General features: G+C 47.8%; 1 protein-coding gene across 4 annotated transcripts in view; it reads left to right on the forward strand.

Moving 5' to 3' along the window:
* Positions 1-27,225, forward strand: part of TBC1D30 (TBC1 domain family member 30) — a 259,726-nt gene that overhangs the window by 179,376 nt on the left and 53,125 nt on the right. For all 4 annotated transcript variants that reach the window (XM_085653419.1, XM_085653418.1, XM_085653421.1 and 1 more), the window contains 2 exons: positions 838-1,023; positions 23,422-23,590. In XM_085653419.1, coding sequence (XP_085509545.1) covers positions 838-1,023; positions 23,422-23,590 — 355 coding nt within the window. The remainder of the gene's footprint in view (positions 1-837; positions 1,024-23,421; positions 23,591-27,225) is intronic.

The following is a 27,225-nucleotide window of genomic DNA, read 5'->3' on the forward strand; positions in this document are numbered from 1 at the left end:
CCCCCATTAAGTCTGCCTACCCCATTTCTGAAGCACTGGAGTATTTGCGTGGAATTGAAGGAAAATGACTGGTTGTTTTGAGAAGCACATGGATGGTAGCATGTTGATACTATCAAAATGCCCTGATGTTAGATAGATTCAAAATGATGACTCCGATATGAGGATAAAAGGTATTTACAATGTAAGTGTAGTTTAAAGATACATGGCATAGACATCGTCTCAAAATGTAGAGTCCTGCATCATCACTTTTGCAACGTTTCGCACCTTACCTTGACAAATGCCGCATGTCATTGCTAACATAGTGAACGGCACCTCTCTCCCGCATAAATGTTCAGTCCTATCTACACAGACTTCAGTTGGCGACATAAATTATAATCTGCTTTAGTCCATACCCTCGTACATGTTTTGCCTTCATCGCTCCGGTTGTATATTGTCTTGTATGACTGCAATTTATTTTTACAGATGCTCTTCATTATATAATGAATAAAACCGTGGAACATAATGGAGTTCATTTCAAGAAATGCACAACAAGTTAATAGAGTTTTCTGTTACTTTTTAACACATCTTAATCGAGGACCATACAAAAATGTTTATATAACAGAACTTATTTCTTGTTTGCCAAACTGGTACTTTGCATCCCTCTTGAAGTTAGTGAAACAGCAGCCCAAAATGGAACACTAAAAATATTCAAGACCTATCAACTTGAAAACTGTTGTAAATCAGTACAACACATGTCACCTTCATGTTATTAATTTAAATAGCTCCAATGTAAGCCCTAGTTGTAGGTCAAAGTGCCTTCGGTTAAATCTCATCCCACTGCACATGACTCTTTTACAGGACCTCCACAGGACTGGTTGCAGTTCCTACTGTGGGCAGGAAGCTGAACAGGACAGAGTGGTCTTGAAGCGGGTCCTGCTTGCCTATGCCCGCTGGAACAAGTCTGTTGGTTACTGCCAAGGCTTCAATATTCTAGCTGCACTCATTCTTGAAGTGATGGAAGGAAATGAAGGGGATGCCTTAAAGGTAAGTGTCGGCCTGCACGCTGCCCTTGAATGTTTAAGAAATCTTCTATTTAATTTGTGATGCTCATTTAAGCATTTGAGTTCGTCTGTGAACATTGAAGTCCTCGTTCATAATGTGAAACAGGTTAAAAAAGACAACTAGTTTCTCTAAATGCATTTTACCTCGTGCTCTTCTGACTCCTAAGTAGAAAATCATCCTAGTATAGAAGTCGATTCAGAGACCTGACATAGGCGATGGGTTATGCCCGCTAACAACCTTCAGGCACATGCATCAATGTAAAAACCAGCCGCAAACGGGCAGATTCTCAGAATCTGCCCCTTTGCGACCGGTATTTTTGCATTTGGGATTCATCATCCCAAATGCAAAAATCGCAATTTAAGGAATCTCTAAATTGCGATTCCTTAAATTGCGATTGCATTTAAGGAATCCCAAATTGAGATTCCTTAAATGCAATGCATTAAAGTAAAAAAATTAGCGATTTCGCTAATAGGGGGAGCAAATTACCATGAAGTTGAACTTCATGGTAATTTGCAAAAACTTTGAAAAATGCACTTTTGTGCATTTTTCAAAGTTTCATGTTGCGAACACACATGCCCTTAGAGCATGTGTGTGTGCAACATATGTGCACAGATCAATTTCAGGGGTGCAATAGGGTGTCATTTTGACACCCTTGCACCCTTGAAATTGCATGAGCAATTTGCGAGTACCTACTGGTACTCGCAAATTGCTCATGCAATCTCCAATTCATTCCTATGGGCCTGGAGGCCCATAGGAATGAATGGGACGGCATTCCTTAATTGCGACTCGCAATTTGCGAGTCGCAATTAAGGAATTTGTAGGAATCGCTATTTTTATAGCGATTCCTACATGCATAGGCTTTTACAATTCCTTAATTGCGATTCCTTAAAAATCGCAATTAAGGAATCGCAAAAGTCTTTGTTGATGCATGTGCCAGCTTGTGTTTAAAAGATGGGTCTCTCTACGTTTGATGAGTTGTGGAGTTACCTTTAAGACCTATATTTTTTATAGGAATGAGGCATTTTGATATGTGCACTGGATAGTTACTGTCCAATTTGTTGCATTATTTTCCAACCATCTTTTCATTCCACTTGTATTTTCTATGTCAGGTGGTTATCTAGCCACTAAAACTAATTAGGCATCATATAGAGCCCACTCAGATGTTAAACTGGGATCAAATGTCTATTGTGGCTTGGCCCAAAAAGCACTTGGTTACTCGAATTTTGGTCTCTCCTTGTTACCACCAATTAGAAGTTGGCAAAACAAAGGGCTCTAAAATGGCTCTGGTATTTTTTGCTTGCATTCCCCAGACAGCTAAACACCCAGTCAGTATACACTATCATTGTTTCACTTTTATCACCTTATTTAACGCACTACACCCACAGAGGCTCCTGGTCCTAAGTGGAAGTATAGCAAACCAATGCTACAATGATCCCCAGCTACATTAAGTTGTTTTTTAAGTGCACTTTCTACATGTTTGTCTATTGTTGTTGAAGCCTTATTTTATTTACATCATCACATTTTCACTCGTTTTTGTATTAATTAATTTTGTATTTTTCTTGTAGTTTGTTAGCAGAATGACTACTTATCGGTTAGCTGTTAACAATTTCAATCAATGTCATCCTCTCTGGATGCGGTAGTACTCAAATATTAAATCAAGTGATCGTCATCTTCTTAAGTTAATCACCATACCAATGAAAGGTGATGCTTGTTTGCTAAATCTCACATAAACTGGTCAATAATATTTGTTTTCTCTCTTGAATCTTCCTTATAGTCACAAGCTTTGATTATTTCTGTATTGAAATCCTTGGTAGCCAACCACCACTCAAGAGAGTGAGTGGCTCAAATGGAGTTACTTATTGCGCCATTCTGTATACTGTGGTAGGCAGGAAAAAATGTGAATGAGAGTGTAACAGAAAAATGGATGGTAAGCCCATATATATCTATGCATATATGTATCTTTTATTTATTTAGTTCTTTGTTTAGACCTAAAAAGCGCCCTTTACCAGGTCTTACTTGTGTTGAAAAACAGCTTTAGTATTAGCCGCAAGATTGCCTTGCCATTTTCAACCACTTCACTGCATTGGTCTGGGGCACTATTCCTTACGATCAAGTGGGTGTGAGTACTCTTCTGAGTGGTGGGGGAGAAATCATTGCAGACAACACCTTATATTCGCAGGTACAGGGTAAATTGAATACTTCTGATCTGATCACTTCTGTATGAGGAGACATACTTTAAACAAGCATTTGCAATGCAATAGGTCTCGCATCTGCCAAAGTTTGAGCTATTGGCATTGTAAATGATAATGTCTTTTATTTGCATGTTTTGAAAACCTGCAAGTGGTGTGTAAACACGCACTTTCTACTTTTAGTCGTTGCCAACGAGAAACAAGGCTGGCAGTAACTGTGCCTGTTTTACTGCCAGCTTTGCTTCTTGTAAGCAAGGACAAGGAGTCATTTACAATGCCAATAGCTCAAACTATCGCAAATGCGAGACCTATTGCATTGCAAATGCTTATTTTCTTTGCATTTATGCAACTGTTAAGAAAGTCTTTTCTGCACTTTCACGCACATTTTAAGTGATTTCTAGAGCACAGCTGGTTAACATTTACACACCTTCCGAAAACACGCAAATATCTCACATTTAATCACAGGACACAGATCTTTCCGCTAAAGGGGGGCCATACATTAGGGGCTGAGGCTCGGGTCTCCTTTGGCCTAACAAGGCGGATCATTTTCCAAGCCATCAATAAACCTGCTACATAAACCGTGGAATAAACGTAATGTAAACATATGATAGTGTTTTTTTTAATGTGAGGGTCTGTTATCCTGCGTGATATATATAAGGCCTGGGCCTGGACCTATTATTCGCAACTCTTTAAAATATACATACAGTGTACTATGGCCCCGCCCAGAGGAGCAACTATTTCTCTCTCCTCTGGTGCTAAAGGCTGTGTTTGGTGTATTATCAAGCCATCTATGGAGTGCCCGCATTGCAATGGACTATTGTACATTTTAAAAGTGCACTAAATCGTCACACATTAAATTCTTTGCCATATATGCATTGTATAAAGAAAAAAAATTGTTTAGCATTTGTTTTCTCACTTTTGTAAATATTTTAGTTCGAATTAGCACTTTTCCAGCAGGAGTTCTCAATACACTGATTAAAAAGCAATGGCAAATCCAATAGGTCTGACTGTATTATGGCAAAAAAGTCATATAGAAATGCTGTTCACATACTTTAGCATATTAAAGCCAGAGCTCTTGGCTTGTTTTCTAATGAATGACTTGGTGGCGTGCCCATGTTAATAGTCCTTTCCTGCTCTGCGTCCGCCTCCTCAGAGGTGACGGGGTTCAAATATAAACATCTGAAAGAAACACATTAGTTAGATTCCTCACCTTAGAATATCCCCAGGCGTCAGGCTGGATCCAGAAAGATTTTTGTAGCAATACCCCTTGCGCGTCGCTAGGCGTCGTCTGCGGCTCCGCGTCCGTCGTTGGCGTCGTGCGCAGGAATGACGTCGTCGGAGTACTTAGACGCCGCCCTCGCGCGCTGACGTCGGTTCTTCTTTTTTCCACGCCAATCCGGGAAGCGCTTACCCCTTAGTCAATTTTTGACTAAACTTTTTGACTCTTTTTAGTCTTCTGTCGACTCGACTCTGGTGCCGGTAGGATGCCTGGATTAAAGGCCTGTGATGCCTGTCATCGCCTGATGTCGGTGACGGACCACCATCGCCGGTGCCTTTACTGCCTGGGGCCGACCACGACGCGGAGTCGTGCCCCGATTGTCAGGCCTTGACCTCGAAGGCTAGGCGGGAGCGGTCCCGTAAGCTTCTCGAGCTTTGGCACTCAGCTCCGTGCCGCTCACGGTCCCGGTCCAGGAGGAGGTCCAAGGACCGGTCGTAGAGCCGCAGTCACCATCATCGCTCGTCGGGCTCGAAGTCTTCGGGTAAGTCGAAGCGATCAAAGAAGTCCAAGAGGCGACACCGCTCTTCGGACTCCCCTCGCCGGTCGCGCAACTCGGCCGAGGGTCAGGGTGGTCCCACCCCCGCGGCTCCGCCGGAGCCGCAGGAGCCACGTCCGTCTCCATACCCGCCGGTCCCTGGGACGGATGCAACTACGGCGGAGGTCAGTGCCTTCCTCTCGGCCATGAGGGGCCTGGCTCTGCCGTCGACGCCTGCCGGCGCGCCTTCGGGCTCGACTGGGCAACCTCGCGTGCCGGCGGCTCCGGCGCCATCGACGACTTCGATCCCGACGCCGCAGGTCCCCGAGGGATCCAGGCCTGGATCTCTGTCGGCGCCGGTCGACCTCACAACACCTCCTCCGCCGGCGCCGACACCGGTTCCACCTTCGGCGCCGTCTCCGGACGCACTGCACCCGCGCCGATGGATGAGCGTTTCATCTACCATCCGGCTCTGATCGTTCCTCCTGTTTATCAGGAATCGGATGACGGGGGCGACTGGGAGGGGTCTGAGGACCCTATGGCCCTCCAGGGTCAACTTTGACAGGACTGGGCAGACGAACTGGGGGATGCCAGTGGTCCGGACACTTCGCTGGACGCTGGCTTTATCTCTCCTCCGACTGTGGCTTCGGAGGAAGGTGCAGCTTTTTCAGTGGTGCTGCACAAGGCGGCCGAAGCCCTGGGGCTCGAGTTGCCTGCTGTGGCCGTGAGGACTAATATCCTCACAGAGGTGCTTCAACCATCAGCCAGCTCCACAGAGCCTCTGCTGCAGTTCAATGAGGCCCTCATCGACGTTCTGCAGGGCACTTGGTCCAAGCCCTCCACAGTTCCTCCTGTGGATCGGAACGTGGCCCGGCGCCACCGCCCTGCTCCGGGCGACCCTAGTTTTCTGTCCCAACACCCCACCCCAAGAGCCTGGTTATCCAGGCCTCCACTTCCCAATCCTCCTTCCCGTCTTCTCCTCCGGATCGGGAACAGTTCGGAAAGAAACTTCCCTGAGTTTGGGCCTGCGGTCTTTGAACACCGCTTGCCTCTTGGACCGTTTCTCCCACTCTCTGTTGGATGCGGTGGAGGACGTGCTGCCACTGTGTCCGGAGGAGGCCCGGACATGTCTCTCCCAGGCACTTGCTGACGGGCGAGATGCAGCGCGACATGCCATACGGTGTGGACTTGACACCACGGACTCGCTGGGTAGGGCGATTTCCACCACGGTGGCGCTCCGGCGCCACGCCTGGCTGAGGTCCACGTCTTTTTTGGGGGATGTCCAGAGTACCCTCATGGATATGTTCTTTGATGGCGCTCGCCTTTTTGGTGAGAAGGCGGATAGTGCGCTGGCTCGTTTTAAGGACTCCTGGGCTACGGCCACGTCCTTGGGTCTCTCGGCCCCACGGCCGTACACTTCCGCCTTTCGCTCCTTTCGTGGCCAAGGAAGGGGCGCCTCCTCACGTCCGCCTAGCCACTGGCTGCAGAACCAACCTGCACGTGGTCGCGGACGTGGGTTCCGCCATGGCGGTTCTAGAGGACAACGCGGTCAGTCCACATCCACCCCGGCAGCATCCGCCTCAAAGCCCTCCTAGTCCGAGCTTTCAGGCCCATTCCACGCCAGTGGGCGGCAGAGTTCGCCATCACCTGCTCCACTGGCGCTCCATCACTTCGGACAGGTGGGTGCTGCAAATCGTCCGAAGGGGCTACTCCCTCCCCTTTGAGACGACCCCTCCAGCCATGCCACCGCAGTGCCACCGTATATCGGAGGATCACTTGAATATTCTGCGGGAGGAAGTTACGGCCCTCTTGGCCAAAGAGGCCATCGAGCGCGTTCCTGGTCCAGAAGTAGGCCGTGGTTACTATTCCCACTACTTTCTGGTTCCCAAGAAGGGCAAAGAGGGCCTACACCCTATCTTGGACCTCAGGAGCGTCAACACCTTCCTCCGGAAGGAACGGTTCAAGATGCTAACTTTAGCTCAGGTTCTGGCTGCCCTCGACCCTGGAGACTGGATGGTAGCGTTGGACTTGCAGGACGCCTATTTTCACATCCCCGTCCTGCCGGCCCACCGGCGTTACCTGCGGTTCACGGTGGGTCAGGAGCACTTTCAGTTCACCGTGCTCCCCTTTGGCCTCACCAGTGCCCCATGGGTGTTCACGAAAGTGATGGCGGTGGTCGCAGCTCATCTGCGCAGATTGGGGGTCCCAGTCTTCCCCTATCTCGACGACTGGCTGTTGATGGTGGGCTCGCCCCAGCAAGTCGTCTCCCACCTCCAGACTATGGCCGACCTCCTGCATTTGCTGGGGTTCTCCATCAACGTGCCAAAGTCACACCTGAGTCCCTCCCAGAAGCTCCTCTTCATCGGAGCGGTTCTCGATTCGGCGCAGTTCCGGGCTTATCCTCCGGAACAGCGGGTCCAGGATATTCAGGCTCTGATTCCCATCTTTTGGCCTCTATCCTGGGTTTCGGTTAGGTTGGTGCTGCGGCTTCTGGGGCTGATGGCCTCCTGCATCCTGTTGGTGCATTACGCCAGGTGGCGAATGCGGGCTCTGCAGTGGGACCTGAAGTTTCAGTGAGCCCAGCATCAAGGCAACCTGTCCGACCATGTCTCGATCTCGGAGGGCACTGCGAAACAGTTGCAGTGGTGGCTCACGGACCGCGATTGGGTCAGCGGCAGATGCATCTCCCTAGCCCAACCGGAGCACGTAGTAGTGACGGACACGTCCCTCCTGGGATGGGGGGGCCACATGGGAGAGGCGGAGATCAGAGGACTCTGGTCTCCGGCGGAGGCTCGACTCCATATCAACCTTTTGGAGCTGAGAGCGATCCGGCTTGCACTGAAAGCCTTCCTTCCCTCTCTTCGAGGAAGTGTTGTGCAGGTGTTCACAGACAACACCACCGCCATGTGGTATTGCAACAAACAGGGCGGGGTGGGGTCGTGGACCCTTTGTCAGGAGGCTCTGCACCTCTGGACATGGCTGGAACACCAGGGCATCACCCTGGTGGTTCAACATCTGGCGGGCTCTCTGAACGCCAGAGCAGACGAACTCAGCTGCCGGTGCATGATGGATCACGAATGGCGTCTGAACTCGGACGTGGCGCAAGGTCTCTTTCTGCAGTGGGGAGAGCCTTGGTTAGATCTATTCGCCACCGAAGAGAACGTGCAATGTCAGCAGTTCTGCGCGTTGGAATTTCCAAGGCAGCACTCGCTCGGAGACGCTTTTCATTGCGAGTGGAGTTGCGGTCTGTTGTACGCCTTTCCGTCTATACCACTTCTGCCCAGAGTGCTGAAGAAGATCAGGCGCGACCGGGCCCAAGTTATCTTAGTGGCTCCGCATTGGGTACGAAGGTTCTGGTATCCCGAGCTACTCAGTATGTCAATCGATCCCCCGATACGACTGCCTCTTCAGGAGGACCTTCTGTTGCAGCAGCAGGGGACGGTCCTTCACCCGAACCTGTCCAGCCTCCACCTCCATGCGTGGAGATTGAGCGGCGGCAGTTGATGCCATTTGACTTGCCTCCTGAAGTTTGTGATGTCATTCTGGCAGCCAGGCGTCCCTCCACAAAGACGGTATACGCCTGCCGGTGGAACAAATTTGTGGCATGGTGCACAGCAAAGGCTGTGGATCCCCTTTCCGCCCCTCTTTCTGAGGTTCTACTCTTTCTTCTTTCTTTGGCCCAGCAGGGCTCTGCTTTGGGCACCTTGAAAGGTTATCTTGCTGCAATCTCTGCATTCTTACGGCTTCCTGATCAGCCTTCTCTTTTCAAGTCCCCTGTTGTTTCCCGTTTTCTCAAAGGCATTACTCACATGTTCCCTCCTGTCCCCTTCGTAAGGCCTCAGTGGGACTTGAATCTTGTTCTGACTTTTCTGATGTGCGCTCCTTTTGAGCCTCTTCACAATTGTCCCATTCGGCTTCTGACCCTGAAAACTGCTTTCCTGGTAGCTATCACCTCGGCTAGACTGGTGAGTGAGTTCCAGGCTCTGTTATCTAAGCCTCCCTTTCATTCTGTTCATCCGGACAAGGTTGTCCTCCGGCCTCGTCCTTCTTTTCTACCGAAAGTGGTGACCCCCTTTCACATCGGGCAATCTGTCACGTTGCCCACCTTCTTTCCGCCTCCGCATCCTTCAAAAGAGGAAGAGAGGCTCCACCGCCTGGACCCAAAACGGGCGCTGTCCTTTTATTTGGACCGCACCAAACAGTTCCGGGTGGACGACCAACTTTTTGTTGGATACGTAGGAGCTAAGAAGGGAAAAGCGGTACACAAACGGACCATGTTGGGTTGAGGGCCCATTCCACCCGGGCCACAGCGGCTACTACTGCCCTGGGCCGGGGAGTTCCCTTGCGGGACATCTGTCAGGCAGCGACGTGGGCTTCACTGCACACGTTTGCCAAGCACTATTGCCTGGACAGCCAAGTCCGGAGAGATGGCTACTTTGGCCGTTCTGTTCTCCAGGACTTTCTGGTGTGATATTGGTTCGCAGACCCACCACCGGGGTTGGTATTGCTGGGGTATCTATTCTAAGGTGAGGAATCTAACTAACGTGTTTCTTTCAGATGAACAAGTTACTTGCCTTCGGTAACGATGTATCTGTAAGAAACATTAGTTAGTTAGATTCCTCACCGACCCACCCATCCTCCCCGTTCTGCGAACTGACATCTAAGGTTATCCTTTTCAGGGCCCTAGATTTTTTGGCACCAGTGTCGGTCTCTTGCATGGCTCTGCGTTCCTGGCGCGAAAAGCTATGTACAAGAACTGACGTCAGCGCGCGAGGGCAGCGTCTAAGTACTCCGACGTCATTCCGGCGCAGGACGCCAACGACGGACGCGGAGCCGCAGACGACGCCTAGCGACGCGCAAGGGGTATTGCTACAAAAATCTTTCCGGATCCAGCCTGACGCATGGGGATATTCTAAGGTGAGGAATCTAACTAACTAATGTTTCTTACAGATACATCGTTACCGAAGGTAAGTAATTTGTTCGTTTGGAGCACCCACATGTTTATTGGGGGTACTATAAGTGGACCTTCCAGGGCTCGAAGGAATTTGGGACTGGGGCCCCTCCAGTATCAAAGCCAGACTTTTAAAGTGTTACACAAGGATGTGAAACCGGAAGAGGTAAATACAAAGGGGGGAGGGTGGGAGCGGAAGGAGAGGAAGATGAATGAATGGATGGGAAGGCATATGTGAATAGTGTCCACAAGCCCCCCCCAAACACTCGCATATCATGTCGATAACGATGGGTTGAAGTGAAAGTAAACAAGCAGCAGTTAAAGGGTCAAACCCCCTGAGCACTGGATCTGTGGCAGTTACACCGTTCACCCCAGCACATAATCTCTCTGTGAAATTGATCTCTTCCCAATGACGACAGACATGTTCATTAATGAAAAATGGGAAACCCATCAATGAGTCTGAGCAAAAAAAATACATAGATCTTTGTATGCCTTTTAAATTACAGATCTTGTTTGGATGTAAATGGGCTTACGAGGGTGCTCTGAATTGTAAAACACAGGCTTGCGTAAAGCATAGCGCTTACCGAAATGGAGGCCCCTTACAAAATGTTTTTTACCACCATGTTAGAGTACATGAAACAACTGTGGAACAAAGGTGCAGAGCACAGGGGCCTGCACTTAGAAACCACTCACCACGCTGTACTTAGGCATAGCCCTGCGCGTCCGTGTCTGGTTTTAAACAGAGTTGCGTACTGTGTACCCCTGGCCAGCACCACTGCGGACCTTTGGTGGTTCCTGTGATTTTTATTATGCAAATGCTTTAAGTGCCACACAGGATAGACAGCATGAGAGAAACCAATACAGAATTTGATTCCAATGGGCGGGGCCGGCGTTTAGTTAGCATTGCTTCAAAAAGATTTCACAGGACAAGGGACTCTGAAACGCGCTGCTGATAAACGTGTGTAAACACAGAAGGCTAGACAACCCGTAGGCTAAGGAACACAGCCCCATAATAAGTAGGGTAGTGCACACATGAGAGCAGAGGAGCAAATGGTAAGAGTGGCTAAAATAAGGTACCTCACCATGAATTTAACGTGCAGAGCGCCGCATGTAAGTTAATACAGCACAGCGCTTACCGTAATGGAGTCCCATTTGAAAACATCTTTCCACCGCCATGTTAGATGTGAAGCAATGGAAATGTTAACGTGCAGAATGCCGCATGTTCCAAGCGCTTACAGCACTGTGATTATCGTAATGGAGTCCCGTTTGGAAACATCTGTCCACCGCCATGTTAGAGGACGTGAAACAACAAACTAATGTGTACAGGATCGCAAACGGGGTGGGAGCAATTTAAAGAAACAAGTGGCATCGTTAAGCTTCTCTTGCCCAGGCAGCCGCAACCGTATCAAATAAAAATAAACATTGGAATACCTCACGCCGGTGCGTTGACTGGGAGATAAAAATAACGCTAGGCGCGAGAGCGCACGCGCGTGCGCCACAGCGAGACATGTGGTTTCAATTATCGTGCCCGTGTCTGGGCACGATAATTGAAACCACATGGCGGCGGTGCGGGTAACCGACACCAATAGGCCATCGGCGGAGCAATGCGCCCGCCTTTGGCCAATTGTGTGCCGTCTTTGTTAAAAAGACGCACGCAAAGGCCAATAGCGTGGCCCAAAAGGAAAAGCACACGCACAACCGTGTGCGATTCCTAGGTCAGTTTTCCACCCCCTTTCAAGAGGTCTCTCGCCGCGCGAACAGTGCTGCACACTGCAACGCTAGGCGCGAGACCTAAAAACACAGGCTCATGCCAGCTTGAAGTTAAGGCTTTGGCTACATGCCATAAGGTAGGCAAAGTTAAATATCTTCATTGACTAGCTACACAGTACTGGCCTAATACTAGGGGTGGGCAGAACTCGCAGGGTTTTACTCCACGGAATTCTGTGGAGTTACATAAAAACTCTGTGAAATTCCCAGGAGTTCCGCCCAGATCTTCTTAAACTCTGTTGCTACCCTGCTCTTTCCTCTTCTTTTGAAGACAGCGCCATCTGTCAGTATAATTTCCCTGGCCGCCGACTGTGATTTCGCTGGGTTGAGGTACCATTTCAAAGTGGTTCAGTCTCAGCAGGAGACTGGTTTATACAGACACTACCTTTTTTAGGCAAATCGATTCCCTTTATGAGGCTTTAACTAAGGAGGAGAGGGTAAACAACACAACTGTGCCTTTATCAGATCTTGTGTAAACTTGGTGTCAGCAGCACTTCATGCAGCTTGAAGAAAGAGCATTCTGCATTTGATCGTTGGTGGTTGGAGTTGTTTGAAACCAGTTTAGCCATTCTCTGGCGAAGGCAGACGCTGCTGATTTCAGATCAGATGCTCTGGATCTCCGCAAACAGCATGAACCGGTTTATTAGATGCCTGCCAGGTAGGCTTGGCAGAATCCATCTCCCACTCATAATGTCCCATGTTTGCCAGCTTCTTCCTTCACTCATCATGCGATGCTTTTGGAAACAATGTTTCCTGTCATTGCTGTAGTTTGCACAACCCAAAGGTTAAAACCCTCCAGTACACTGCTCCTACAGTTACTCTCCTCTATTGCAACTTTTGTAGATGCCAAGGTTCTTTACAATAGACCGCTAATTGTTAAATTGAAATAACCAAGGGTTCTCTGTTTTATCTGCCTTGATTGGATTAGCAAGTAGAGGTGGGCGGAGCTCACGTAGTTCAACTCCTTGTAATTCTGCATAGTTAGCTAAAAGCTCTGTGGAATTCAGCGGAGTTCCGCCCACCTGCGGAGTCCAGATAATAGTTCTGTGGCCAGGGGTCAGCTGACTCTCTAGACCAGGGACATGTCTTTGCTTCTGGTGTGTTGTCACTGAGAGTGTTTCCTTTGTTGCCGGCTGCACTTCCTATTGAAATATATGATGAGACAAGAACCGCCCCAGTGGCTGGAGGCACCAGACCTGGCTGGCATACCAATGGGAGCAGCTGAGCTGGAATGAACCTCTTAACAAATGTGTATGAAAAATTTGGCAGGCGTCCATTAATTTCCTTTTGCGCATGCCTGCATTTAAGACCAAAGCAAGAGAAGCGCACCTATTTAAGTGAACAATGGCGTGACATTTGCGGCGCTGGGAGTAGGCACGTGCATTGAGTGCTACATGCGTTGGGCTTGTTCAGTGAAGGTCAGATGTCCAACAGGCCTCACTGGATTCTTTCGTCCTGGGCTAGTCCATTAGCGCCTGTGGCAGGGCACATTGACTTTTGGGGGTGAGCTGATCATATGACTGCATGTCGAGTTGACACCAGAACATCCTGCTTCCAGGTTTCACCTTTCTTAAGGAAGCTAATGTGGTAGTCTTTTTCCACTTGAATTGAGCCTAGCTAGCTAAAGCACTAGATTTCGATAGCTTGTAAATAGAGGTGAGTGAGCCAAAAAAAAAAAACAGATAGTCGAGCCAGAACAGAGCCAAGGGATAGCTTGGATTTTAATCTATGTACCAATTTGGGGCTTACCAGTTAGTGTGGGCACCCGGGGTCTTCGTTCCTGCTGACCACACACGGCCCCTTCTCCTCCTTTCCTGCTGGCTGACCCCCTCTCTGCTGCTGCTTATTAGACCCCCATCACTCTGGTCAGTGCGGTGACAGTCGTGAACGTTCTGCCAATCACAGAGACCGAGAGGGGTCTGACGTCAGGCCAATCTGCTTGGCTGAAAGTTATGCCACAGCTTTGGTAAAACAAAAGAGCATGAAAGTCACCGCTCTATTATATTAGAACTCTGACATCACTGTCAGTGTTATAACTGCGGCTATGACCATGGAAGGCAAAAGTTAGAGTCAAACGTTCCTCAGCAGGGAGTTTGGATTAAAAGCAAGCAGAGCTGCAGAAGGCAAGTAGGCGGTAAACTCTGCCAGAAATTTTTGGGCGGAACTCTGCTCTCCAAGTGGAGAGCAGGGTGCCTAAAACTCTGTGAACTCCGTCAGCTGAGCGGAGCTAACCACTCACCCTTAACTAGCAGCTTGAAGGGAATTTGTGAAAAAGAACCTGTACCTCTTAAGTTGTACGTCATGTCTACACGCTTGTGTGTGCATGCCAGGCCACAATCTGTTCTGTGTAAAATATTCTACTAAGCTTTGAATCCTACACAAATTAATAGAGAACAATAACATCAAATTTAGAAACGCATATACCTTTCTGTAGAAATGGTAAAATTGCATAAAAATCTGCAGTGCACGTAATTTAAAGCAAGTGAGGACTAGAAATAGGGATATACATTTCATTACCATTGTACATTTTAAGAATTGAAATATTTGGTAGTTTAATATGGTGCACTGACGAAAAAATAGAAACTTTTGATATTACCAGGATACAACAGAAAGGAAATAGAAATGTCATACACATAGTCGAAGTCATACGCACTGGGTCGTTTATGACGATGGCTACGATGGGAAAATGTTTAACCAGGTCGGCATGCAGTCAGAACTGGACAAATGAATCCAATGTTACTATGGCCACCTGAAAGCAATGTGTTCATGTGCATAGAAGCGCTTGAGCATGCATAGTGTGCTGTACGAGCTCACATCAATGTATAGCAACAGTTTGAAATCGAAAACAAAGGTCACAGAATATCTTTGTCAGAGTACAAGTAATGAGTGTTTACGTGTAACGTAGCTGTCAGTCTCTCTTTCGCCTCCAATCATCCATCAATTAATACATAAACAAACTCTGCTCACATGTTAGGTGAAAAAGATATCAGCACTCGCCCTTTTCTGTTGTAAGGCGCCTTGATTTTGGAATCAGCACAGGGCTTTTGCAGGTAGTTTCCTTGTTGTGGTAGGAGTGTTGCTACAACATATGCCAATCCCACAATTGAAAATGCCATACAAACCTTACTGTCCTGAACCGTGCTGCTTGCATAAAGCAGAATCCCCGGTTGTCATCACTCGTCGGCTGTACGCCCGCTGTGTGGGAGGGAGGGGGGCAAGCCAAACCGAGACCAATTTTTGTTTGTGTAAAAGGCCGCTTTATTGAAACAGGTGCATATCACAATTTATTAACACTGGCAACTAAAACCTCACTAAACATCAATTACCTGACCCCCTGTTCCCCCCCACCCCTACGATCCCCACATCAAATCCCCCACCCTGCCGAATACAAAATAACATTACATAAGAACCATATTACAAAATCTTACACAATATTGCATTTACAAATCCTGTCCTCCAATGACCCAAACCTCTACCTGCCTTTGTGCAACTGTAACTAACAAACATCTAGTCTAAACTTAGCCTACCTGGTTACCCTTTGCCTGCCCCTGCTCACAAACAGCAAACACTTAACTAAAAATTACAGCCAATCTTGGCCAACTTTCAACAACCCCGCCACCCAGGAAAAGGCGGGAGAGTAGGCGGAAACACAGCCTCCTCATTTTCCTGCCCCCTGCCTCCTAGGTATGACCCATTAGTGTCGCTGCACATTCAAAATCCTGGCCAGGATCTCCCTGATTTCCAGTAGGTACAAATCCATGCCCATCCTGGATAAATGAAGTCCATCTCCCCTGAAAAATCCCGATGTATCATACTGAATGTCCCTATAAGAAATCCTAGAAAAACCCAGATGCCTGCAAAAATGCACCATTTCAGTGTTGTTTTCTCTGGGCCTTGTCTACCGCCCCCGGATTAACCGCTCCTCTCCAGACCCTACGTGGAACAAATTCTGTCCAAATGACAGCACAACCCGACCACTGTTGCTTTATCAAAGACAAATCCCGCTTCATGCTCTTCATTAAAGCCAAACCCGTTTCCGTGACCATGTCATTCTCCCCCAGATGTATCACCAGCACGTCGGGGCACCTACCAGCCACCAAGACGCCATTCGGAACCTGCAACAACTCCTTCCATCGCATGCCCTCTCTGCCCCTCCAATAAACTTTGAACAAATCTTTATTAAAGCCTACATTTTCCCCAAAATCACTGGCGCGGGCCTGGACCTGTGCCCACATTACAAAGGAACGCCCTACAATCCAGATAGTCATCTCCCTGGCGAGGGGACCCATCACCGAACCTGAAAAGAGAAAAATGGAATGAGCAGGAGAAACAGAACAGCGCTACATTCCCTTCGATGCGCTGCGCACATTCCGCTGGTAGCAATCCTAAGACCATCTCCCCAACCTCATGATGTCCCCTCGCCCCCAGCCCCTGTTATTCACCTCCGACGCTGCCCCAATCCTGAAGTAATGTGTCCCATAACCCTTGCCATCAATCCCAAGCTCCAAAAGTGCTTTCCTCAAAGCCGCTGAAAGCTGAAAAGCCGTTGCACTCCGCCCATTTGCATGTACGGAAACAAAACCACCTGGGCCGGCAGCAAGATTCCTCCACTTTGCTTCCCACCTACACTGGCAAGTCAGCTGCAGTTCGGCAGCCTGCAAGTACACCCATTTTCCCCATCCCCTCTGATCCGTTTTAGATTTTCGCAGCCAAATGCAAACTCTATCCTTATAAGGAGACACCTCACCCCAAAGAAGACACCCCCCCCCCCCGATTTCGTTCCCAACATTTCTGACACACGAAAGGTCCCAAAACACATCCACACCATCAGTGTGGAGATAAGACAAACCTCATATCCATCGGTACATAACCCTGTCAAAGTCTGCAGAACTCTCCCTAACAAATCCCAAGACAGGGGGTTCCTAATTCTGCTTGCACGACCACGTTCACAGGGCCCAGCCCTCCAGCATCCGCATCCCGATTTCTCCTGCGGATGGTGCATAACCCCACAACAATTTCCTCACAAATGCAATCCCTGCTAGCTTACCCATGATTGTGACCCTAGAAAGTCCTTTATCAATCAAATCTAGAATGAACTGTATCACGTCCTCCCCTCGAAGCGCCGGTGAGTCCCGCCGCCTAGCACCTAAGAGCAAAAATTCTTCCCTTGCTGTCCTTTACGATGTACTCGTGGATTGGGCAAGGGACCCTAAAACCAGCTGCAACATCCTGTGTTGCCTACGTACCACATGCTGCGGCATGTGGGTCGGGGTCCTATCTGCATCCTTGGCTAGCCCATGGAATCTCTCCCACTGTGAACGAGACAAAGCATCCGCTATGTCATTGTCCACTCCTGGCACCCTCCGTAACTTCAAAACTTGTTCATCCCTGGCAGACTGGCGGTCACAATTTCCACAACTGCCATGTTGTCAATTCTGAAAGTCACCTTCCTGTGTGCCAACTATTCTCCCCATAGTGTGACAGCCACCACCAGTGGGAAGAACTCCAAAAATGCTATACTCCGATCCCCCCAGCCCACTCTGTCGGCCACTGCTCTGCACACCATTTCCCTTGCCAGTAGAGGACAAAGCCCTTGCTACCTGCGGTATCAGAAAAGATCTGGACATCCCACACCATGTCACCCTCCCGCATCAGTGGAATTCCATTGAAATTCTGCAAGAAAAACTGCCACATTCGCAACTCTTCTCTCACACCCGCAGACAGCCGCACATGATGATATGGAGGTCTCTGTCCTGCTAGCGTCCTGCCCAGTCACCTGCAAAATGTCTGCCCTACTCTCACCACTCTACAAGCAAAGTTGAGGTGACCCAACAGCACCTAAATCGCTTTCATCGTGACCTTGCTATTTGACAACATTGTCGCCAGCGGCCCCAACATTTGCTGTTTTTCTGTCCTCCGGAAGGCGTGCCTCCATCAATTGAGAGTCCAACTCAATGCCCAAAAAGGACAGAGCCGTGCAGGGCCCCATAGTCTTTTCCGGTGCCAACGGCACCCCAAGTTCCCTCATGATCTCATTGAAACTATCCAGTGCCTTCTGGCAGTCCGTGGAGTCTGAGGTGTCCACAAAGAAAAAGTAATCCAGGTAGTGTGTTACCCCCTGGTGACCAGTCCGTTCTAAGAACAACCATTGAAGGAACGCGCTGAAGCACTCAAAAACTGAGCAAGACATAGAATAACCCATCGGTAATGCTTTGTCCACGTACCATTTACCATTGAAATGGATGCCCAGAAGATCCCAATCATACAGGTGGACTGGAAGCAACCGGAAAGCTGACTTTATGACGCACTTTGCCATAATCGCCGTTGCGCCCGCGGTCACTACCAGTGACATTGCCAAATCAACTGATGAATAAGACACAGTAGCCTCACTTTCGTCAATGAAATCGTTCACCGAGCCTCCTTCTGGCCACAACAAATGTTGTATTAAACGGAACTGCCCTTGTTCCTTTTTCGGCCCCAGTCCTATGGGTGACACAATCAAATATTGCAGTGGCCAATCCTCAAAGGGTCCCGCCATGCAACCCTCACCCACCTCTTTATCCAATTTTTCTTGCACCATTTCTGGATGTGCTTTCGCTGACTGTAAGTTGTCTGCCCACCTTCTCGTCCTAGGTCCCCCATACCCCAGTCTAAAGCCCTCTTGAAAGCCAGTCCGCAAGTGTTCTGCAGCCTCTCGGTTACCATAACCCCATAGGGCTGCGATCAATTTATCTGTTCTAACCGGAGTACGAGCCCTTTGTCCCAGGCCCCTTAGCCCCTCGCCTGCCCATGAAGTGCTGCTGCTGCTGTCCCCCCGTTCTAAACCCCCCTGACTGCCACTGTTGGTTTCCCTATTGCTGCCTGTGCCCGCCCCTAAAGCAATTAACCAAGGCGTGTCTGCCTCCGCAATTCGAGCAGTCATGCCGAAATCTGCAGTACTCCCGTGTGCACAGTCCCTTATTAAAATCCCAGCAGGCCCCCTTTGTTCCCGTCTGTCCTCTACCTGTGCCGCCCACCCCTCCCCGGGTGGGGCGCCCCGAAAGGGCCGATACACGAGCTGTAGGCCGCTGGCCGTGAAGATAGTCTTGCCTGCTACGGACAGCCCCATTGTGTGTTGCCATAAGTCCGTATCCAATTCACCCCATTTTGCCTCTGTGTCCCACGCTATGCGTGCTCTAAATTCCTCGTCGTATTGGGCCCATGCATACCCACCCCCTGTAATCTAGGCCTTCCTTTTCAAATCCATGTACATGAACATGGCCACACACCTCTCCGGGTATTTCTCACAGTACACACTTGCATATATCAAGAACGCCGCTGTCCAATTCTCAATTGTGAGAGGCACCTTCGGCCTCTTGGCCAATTCGTACTCCTCCTCCTTGGACCCTTCCTTCACCCTAACTTCTCTGTAGAAGCTTAAGCATCTCCACATATTCACCCTTCCATATCCGCTCCTTAGTTTTCAGCATTAAGTGCACGTCCAACGGCTTAGTTACTCCCATGTAAGGCAACCGTTTTATCTTTAACTTTTTACTCTCTAATTTGTTCCCAGAGCCACTGCCGTTACTGTCTCCGTCTCTTTTTTGTCATTATCCTTGTCCCCTTTGCTCTCAGTCGCCTTACCTGCGTCCTCCGTACCCACTCCCACAGTCGCAGCCCCGCCTCCCATGAGCGCTGCCCCTTAAACTGAGTCATCTGTGCCCACTCCCACATCCAGCACATACTTTCCTTTACGCAACCTACCCCCTTCCCCCCCTCCTTGTCTCCCTCTCCCACACCCACTGATACCATTAGTGGTCGCAATCCCCCAACCTGTTTACCTGGCTCTAAGGAGTCCGCCCATCGTCCTTCCGTCCGCCTTGCAAGTGGGGTAGACCATTCGTCCCAACGTGATGTCTGACCCGTGGGCTCTGCTGGGCGTTGGGACACCTGCAAAACACTAGACACAGCATTACTCGGGCCCCCCCAACTCCCTCGTCCTCGATGTCCCTCAACTCGCCCTCTTCCGTGCTGTCCTCCTCATAATCTAACTCCTCCTGCTCCCTGAAACCCCAGGCATTCCACTCAAATAGCTTTCCTGGGAGCTCCTCCGTCCACGATGTCCCCCGGACCGTTGAGGCCCAGTGGGTGTTTGGGCCAGCGAGCCCATCCTGGGCCTACTTATGCCGGCCGCGCCGGGATCCCTCGCCGATATTGGGTACACCGCTCGAGGCTCCACCCTCCCTTCTCCTCGGCGCCATTGAGCCGCTCCCAGATCTGCCAAGTCTGGCGCCCTCTGTTGCTCCACTGCCTGAAAGAAAAAGAAATGGTCTGGTGTGCTGGTCCTACCCATCCTCTCTCTCTCCCATCCCAGCTCCTCTTCCTGCCTGCCCCCAAAGTGCTGGCCGCCCACGTCCGTCCCACCACACTAAGTAGACCCCGTAGTTGTGCCCAAAGAAGTATTAATAATAAATGAATGGTGTCAGGCTAACAAACAATGCATTATTAATTGATTTTTAGGTCGTATAGCCTGAACACCGTACTGTTAGGCCAACATTCCCTGGGATAGTATTATATTCTTTTCTCAATTGTGTTACTTCCTTAAACTTTCCCTTGGTTTTCTTTAACTTTCTTCTTCTTTCTTTGAGTTTTTGAGGGAATTAGAGCATGCTATATTAGGTGTATTTAGTATATTTTGCTGTCCAATATAATGTTTGTGAATTATGAAATTGTAAATATTGTTTTTGTATGGTCCACTCAATGTTTTGTTTTGATGTATTACTTAACATATTTTTGAAAAAGAAAGATTGAATATCAAAAGAAATAAATTAATTTCAAAGTAATATTGTTTCAATCACAATAAGTGACACGTGTGATTGTTTGAAATAATTTATTGAATATCAGTATTTGCACTAGTGTAGTGTTACAGATATATTGTGGCATTGGTTGGAAGCTCAATAGATCCGGATTTGCGGGAGCAACTCTAGGTACCATAAGAATATGGAGTGTCGCCGTCTAATTCCTATTTTTAATATATGTTCTTTAAACACATCACAGTCCTGAAGAAGCGCACTGGGATCCATTAGGGGACATAGTCCGCGTGAAACATGTCAACCTAGACCCAATGGTGGCAAACCTCAATGTATAACTCATGCACTCCCATGAGCCACACCTCGTGCGGTAACTCATTATGTTTGGCAGTCCAGTCATTCCTGGTTAATGAAATCTACTCTGGAACCAGTCACCTCTGTTAGGATTTCTGTGCTTGCTTATTTAGGGTTGTCAGATCATTCCCTCCTCATAACCAAGTTATATTTGCCTCAGCCTCCCATCGTTCTGCAAACTTGGATGTGGCGAACTCTCATCATGGGGAACTGAGGCCTCTCCAAGACGATCTAGTTATTGCCTCCTTTTCTGTCTGTCAGGACACAAGTTGCAGTCGTTCCCTGTGTCACATCGTGGGCGGTATCTACTCTGACACACCTGGACACACCTGGGCACTCAGGGGGCTGATCTCAGGCATGACTAACTCACAATTTATGGACTCAGGCCATAACCGCCGCAATGATGTGCCTCTGGATGCCTGCACTCTATTTCAGATTCGAGACTCAGATTGATTCATTCCAAGTCAAAGCCTGGATCAGAGCACGGCGTGGCGCCTTCCCTATGCTGCCTGCGAAATTCAGGAGATTGCTAGTATCTCAAATGATAAGATTAAGGTAACATTAATTTACAAGCTTTAAAGTTGATTTAGAACACATCTTACGTGACCATTTAGTCAGCCATTCCCCATTTTGAAGAATTCTATAATTAATGCATCATCCTGAAAAGGTGCAATTTTGCCTAGAGCTTCCGCATACCCCCAACTTAATCCTTGCTTACCCTTATTCACAGCATCCACCCAATAAGCCCCTCAGAATCATATGTGATAGTCCAGTACTGCACATTTAAAGTGAAAAGCTTGCTGTATTTGAATAAAATGAGTGTTTATGCACTGGTAGAGGCCATGCCCTGTCGTGGGGTTGGAAGCTTTCCTCTGAGGCTCCTACAGAAAGCAAGGGAACTAAACGTTTTTGAAAGAAGATTTTTCCTGTCCTGCCGGCCACCAGCTGTGAGAGAGTAAGAACTAAAGGGACTGGAATCACTGTGAAGGTAGTTTGCATTTTCCAACTAAGATTAACCCCTTCGCCGCAGGGGTAATTCCTCCATGGCGCGGGGGGGAGGGGGCGGCGGCGGCGGTGCTTTGCTCGTGACGAGCCCAGCTCGTCATGAGGCACAGTGGAGCTGTGCTCATGACGAGCTGAGCTCGTCATGACTCCGCCCACTGATTGATTCCCCGCCTGTGCGGGAGAATCAATCGCGCGTGGGCAGAGCGCGACCGTTATGACGAGCCCAGCTAGTCATGAGCACAGCTCCACTGTGCCTCATGATGAGCTGGGCTCGTCATGAGCACACAGCAGGTTTAGGAAGCATCCGTGGCTTTTAAAATGTGTCTTTATTGACCTGACACTCTAGATTGCATGAGACTTTTCACATCAATTCTGTAAGCTTTGGGCTACATACTGCTGTTCAGATTTGCCTTTCTCCCTTTCCCTTTCTCTTGAAGCCTGTGTTTACTTGGTGCTGCTCCCACATCAAAGTCCATTCTGGCTCCAAAACTTATGAGCACTAGAGAGGGAGACCAAGGAGTAGGGAAAGGCTACTCCTCCGTAATTCTTATTCCTGGCTTAAGAGTCTTTCCTCTTACCAGCAGAAACGCTCTGTGCCTGGCCCAGCCAAGGTAAAATGTTTACAGGATCGTCTCCTAAAATTATTGGGAGCTTCAGGGAAAGGTAACTCAGACTGCAAAGAGGCAGGGCTTGGCAGTAAAGAAGGCGAACGAGTCTCCCTCTGATATAAATTCGTTGGACAGATTTGAAAGCAGTTAATACATTCTTCTTCTTTTTTAATCCATTTTAGGTCTGGTTGTGACTTTTCAACTTCTTCGTGATGAATGTTTGTACCCTTAATGACGTCCGAGGGTTTGAGTTCATTGTTTATAAACAGAATAATCTTGCTGTAAACTAATAAGAAGACACAATTCTTTCTCAGCTTCTACGTCATTTTTCAACTCAACCTCTGTGTAAAGAGCTGTTGAGGGCTCTCCCCGCTTCTCAAACATTACTGAATGATTTAAAAATATGGCACAGAAAGCGAATAGTTTATATATGTTCTGTGATTGTGCAAGGTATGGGGCAAAATATTTGTACGTTCCAATGGAGCTACATAATAACTTGGTTCTTTGGTGCATGCATGTTTGCAACATTTGAAACCAATGTTCGCAAACTGATACTGTCTTTCACCTTCTGAGGTGGGAACCTCGACATTTTAAGATCCTGCTGTATTTGGAAAGAGTTTTGAGCCCGATGTCTCACTGTGAAATAATTTATTTGAAAAGGCATGAAAGAAATTAGCTTTCTGGATGAGTAATAATTTAATATTTGTACTTTAAAAATATTACAAACATTATAGAGTTTTAATGCGTAGAACTAAGCAATGCCCTCTGCTGTCAGGTGTGCACGTGGGCTAGATCTTTGCCGAGGTAAATTCATTTCACGTGGGTAAATTACTATTCAGTAGGTTCAAAGTCTTTTATTCCAGTGGTGGAAGTAAATGACCTTCAGGTGGCAGTAAAGGTCATTGAAAATGTAAAAATGCAAATTCTGAAAGAAAACAACAAATCTTTTTCATTTTGTTCCAGATTATGATTTACCTCATAGATAAAGTGCTGCCCAATGGTTATTTTGTAAATAATCTTCGTGCGTTGTCTGTGGATATGGCGGTCTTTCGGGACCTTTTGAGAATGAAGCTACCTGAACTTTCCCAACACCTGGACACACTACAGAAAGCTGCCAACAGAGAAAGTGGAGGTGAGTTCTACAAATGCCCCCAATCATGATTGATTTTCTCTCCTTGTTACATAGTGTTTCATGATTTCAAAATTACAAAAAAAAGTCTAACTTGTGTAGCTGTACCACATCGTGTTCCTTTAAATTCTCAGATCCTAGCCCTTGGTAAAGCACTTGAGAACGCTATATCGCTTTTAAAACCGCCATGCCACAGGCTACATACAGCTGCATCCTACCCTTGCATGATGGCAGGGCTGGTTCTTGTTGTGGCTTTCTTGCCTTCCATATCTTTGTCATACCTTGCAACTTTCTTGTCAGCCACTTCAAGAACTTTGCAGTTTTTCAGAGGATTCCCTCTGCTGAATCTCTACCTAGCCTACATAAGTTGCTAGGTAAATATGACTTCTGCTGACCTCGCCTGCCCAGCATAACCATTATTTAGCACATTAGAACTTGGTTTAGTAGTTGCAAAAGAAGGTTCTGCTGTCATTAATTTTTCAAATCACTATTGATCTTGTGTCTTAAGGGACTTACAACAAGCGATGGTAGGTTTAAAAAAAAAAAAAAAATGTGTCCCTTTTTTCCCACACCCAATCTACCTGGATTAGGGAAAGGCAGTGTGTACATTTGTAAAAGAAAACATGGCAGGCACAAAGTTTACCCAGAAGCCAGCAGCTGGTGCTATCGAAGATTGGAGTGCCGAAAACCAAGGCTCTGTAGTCCTCATTCCACCTCATACCTCTTTTATCCACCACCAGGCTCTCTTTGTCTCTTTATTGAAATCTGTGGGTTCTTTTTCATCTCTACCTTCTCCCTTAATCGCTGTTTCTCTGTTATTCTCTTCCTCATTCTATCCCTCTTTTATGTTTTTTCCTCTCTTGCTCTTGGTCAAATTCTGTTGAATAAAAATAAGCGTTGGTCCCTAAAATGAGTGCTGGTGGACCTCACTTGCAATTATCGGCTCAAATTAAACACCAAGTAAAGGGGAAACATGCTCTCATCATGCATTTGTGTTAAGAAGTGTGGGTGTGTGTGTGTGTTTGTTTTTTTAAAGGCAACAAGGCACATACAGTGGAGAAATTTACAAACCTAAGGAACAATACAACCAGATACCTCTGGCAAGCACTCACGCACATCTGCATAACAAGGAGGAAAGAAAGCAACATGTGTGGAGAGTGGTTGAGTAAGAGACAGTGATTGTGAGTTGAAGATGCTAGTCAGACAGTGTGAGAGATAGAGTATCCGAGAACAGGGGTTTGAGACATAGACAGTGCTTTAAATGGGAATAAATAAGTGCAGGTACTCATTAATATGAGCTAGAGGCGTGGTGAGTGGGCGGCGCTAGGGGCGGGGCTTAGGGCAACATATGACGATACATAATGACTTCTACTTCAGTTGCAGCAACTATGAAAAACACATGAGAAATGTGTTTATGTAACCGAAACAGGTTAACTCATTACACAAAATGAAACCCCAAAAGGCTGATATGTGAACAGTTTATCGTTTTGTAATATTTGCTGCTTCTTAATGCCATTCTGTTATGTGGCACAATACTATATGCTCTCAAGCTGCACACACACGATCTCTCTCTCTCTCTCTCTCTCTCCACGATCCCTCTAAAATCTACTGAGTGTCCTGATTCTCTCCCTTTTCTCTTCACTTGCCTCTAATCTTCACCCAGCCTATAAACTTCTCACTAGTTCTGCTCCTCTTCCTCCCACCTTTTGCTTACTCTCCACAAGTCTTACATTTTCTCCCTGGTTTTTCCATACTTGTCTCCTGTTCTCCCCTCCATGCTGTACTCATCCCCTAAATTTGCCGTCTGGAAAACTAAAGTTAAGAAATGCACCAGATTTGACTTTACAGAAATGTGTGTTAAAATACAGTTTCTGAGACGATTCATGATTTGACTACTCAAATATCTGGTATTTTTATCTGAAAATAAGTGGCAATCCTACCTTAACCTGCCACCTCACGTCTTTACATTCATCCCTACTCCTTCCGTCCACCAAGAGAAGTGGCTCCTGTCCTGAACAAAAAGCTTAAAAGAAAACCGGCTTTGGCGAAGGTAAAGGATTTTGCTGGGCTGTCACTGCTTTAGAATGGCCAGTGCAATCAATATCCTAAAATAAGCCTGGATTACTGACTGACTGCCCGTCCCAACCCATTTACACACCTGATGGAGAGGGGCGGGGTGAGGCTAAAGCACTTTCAGCGGAATAGTCCTCGGGCACATGATCGACAGTGAAGGGTCTGTCTAGACCCTGCACTGTTAGTCACAGCGTGACGCACGGCAAGCCCTCTGCCCCCTGCAGGCTCAGGCCATTCACACGGGCGCTGCTGGAATCTCCAGCAGGGACTCAGCAGGAGGTTTGGCGCTCTTACAAGCTCCTGAAAAGCAAAGTGGCATCTGCCCTGTGCTAGAGGAGATAAATACCGTAGCCTGCAGTGCCATCTACTAGGGTACCGGTACTCTCCCTGGCGAATGAGAAGTGCCGGTACTGAGGGCCAGAAAATTCAGAAGTGCCGGTACTCAGTACCGGTGAGTACCGTCCCATTTAAAGCACTGGACATAGAGCAAGAGGGAGAAAACAAGTGAAACCAGAGAGTGAGACAAAAAGAGATCGAGAAAATGTGGCAGTGAGCAAGCAAAGCCCGAAGAGAGAAAAAGAGGGGGCAGAGAAAGAGTAAAAGGAAATGATTTAGAGATAAACCATGGAAAGAAAGAGTTTGAGAGAGATAACAAAAGGGATAAAGGGAGAAAGCAAAAGAGATTGGGAGAGAAAGCCCAGGACTTATAGATAATAATCAGTGAGAGAAAGAAATTGCAGTGTTTGATAGAGGTTGCACAAGGGTGAGAGAGAGTGAGAATGAAACCGAGACCGTGAGTGAAAAAGAGAATCGAACAGCGGGGGAGAATGAGCTAAAAAGAGAAAGGACAGCTATGTATAGCTATCATGACTGTAACACGCAGCCAGCTGGAGTGGAACGAACCCAGGGCTGTCAGAGGACCTTTACAGTCCATTTATATATTTTATTACTCACTCCGGGGGCAAGAAAGAGGAGCCATGGGCACTACTGCACAGGGGTGCAGCTATCAATGGTGCAGCAGGTGCACTGGTACCAGGGCCAAGAGCCCTAGGGGCCCACTGAACCCTGTTTCTAGTGTTATTTGCGAGCAGTCCAGCAGTATAGCACCCATGAAATGACGCCGGACACGCCGCTGCCAGTCATATAGGAGAGGCAGGAATTCAATAACCACAATTAACTAAAGTCTAGGGTTTAATTGATCGACGCCTTCATTTCTGGTTATATTGTTGTGCTTGTGTACTTCATATTTCAGAATTATTGATACTAACGGCCGCTTGAAACTGATACTGGGCTTAAAAATATCCCTGGAAAGATGCATGGGTTACTTCCTTTCACCGCGGTGCGGTGGTGCTAGGCGAAGGGCAGGCTTGTTCGGTTCAGATGCACACATTAGATGCCCGCACACATGGCGTGTTTTATTGTCTATTAACCCCTTCGATGCTGCGCAGATTCCGCCGCTGTGCTGGCGGAATCTTGCGCGGGCGTGGTCATGACGGAATGGTTCCGTCATGAGCACAGCTCAACCGTGGGTCATGACGGAACCATTCCGTCATGAGCACCGAAGG

The sequence above is a fragment of the Triturus cristatus genome, chromosome 4_1 (genome assembly GCF_964204655.1).
Source record: "Triturus cristatus chromosome 4_1, aTriCri1.1, whole genome shotgun sequence".
Taxonomy (NCBI): domain Eukaryota; kingdom Metazoa; phylum Chordata; class Amphibia; order Caudata; family Salamandridae; genus Triturus; species Triturus cristatus.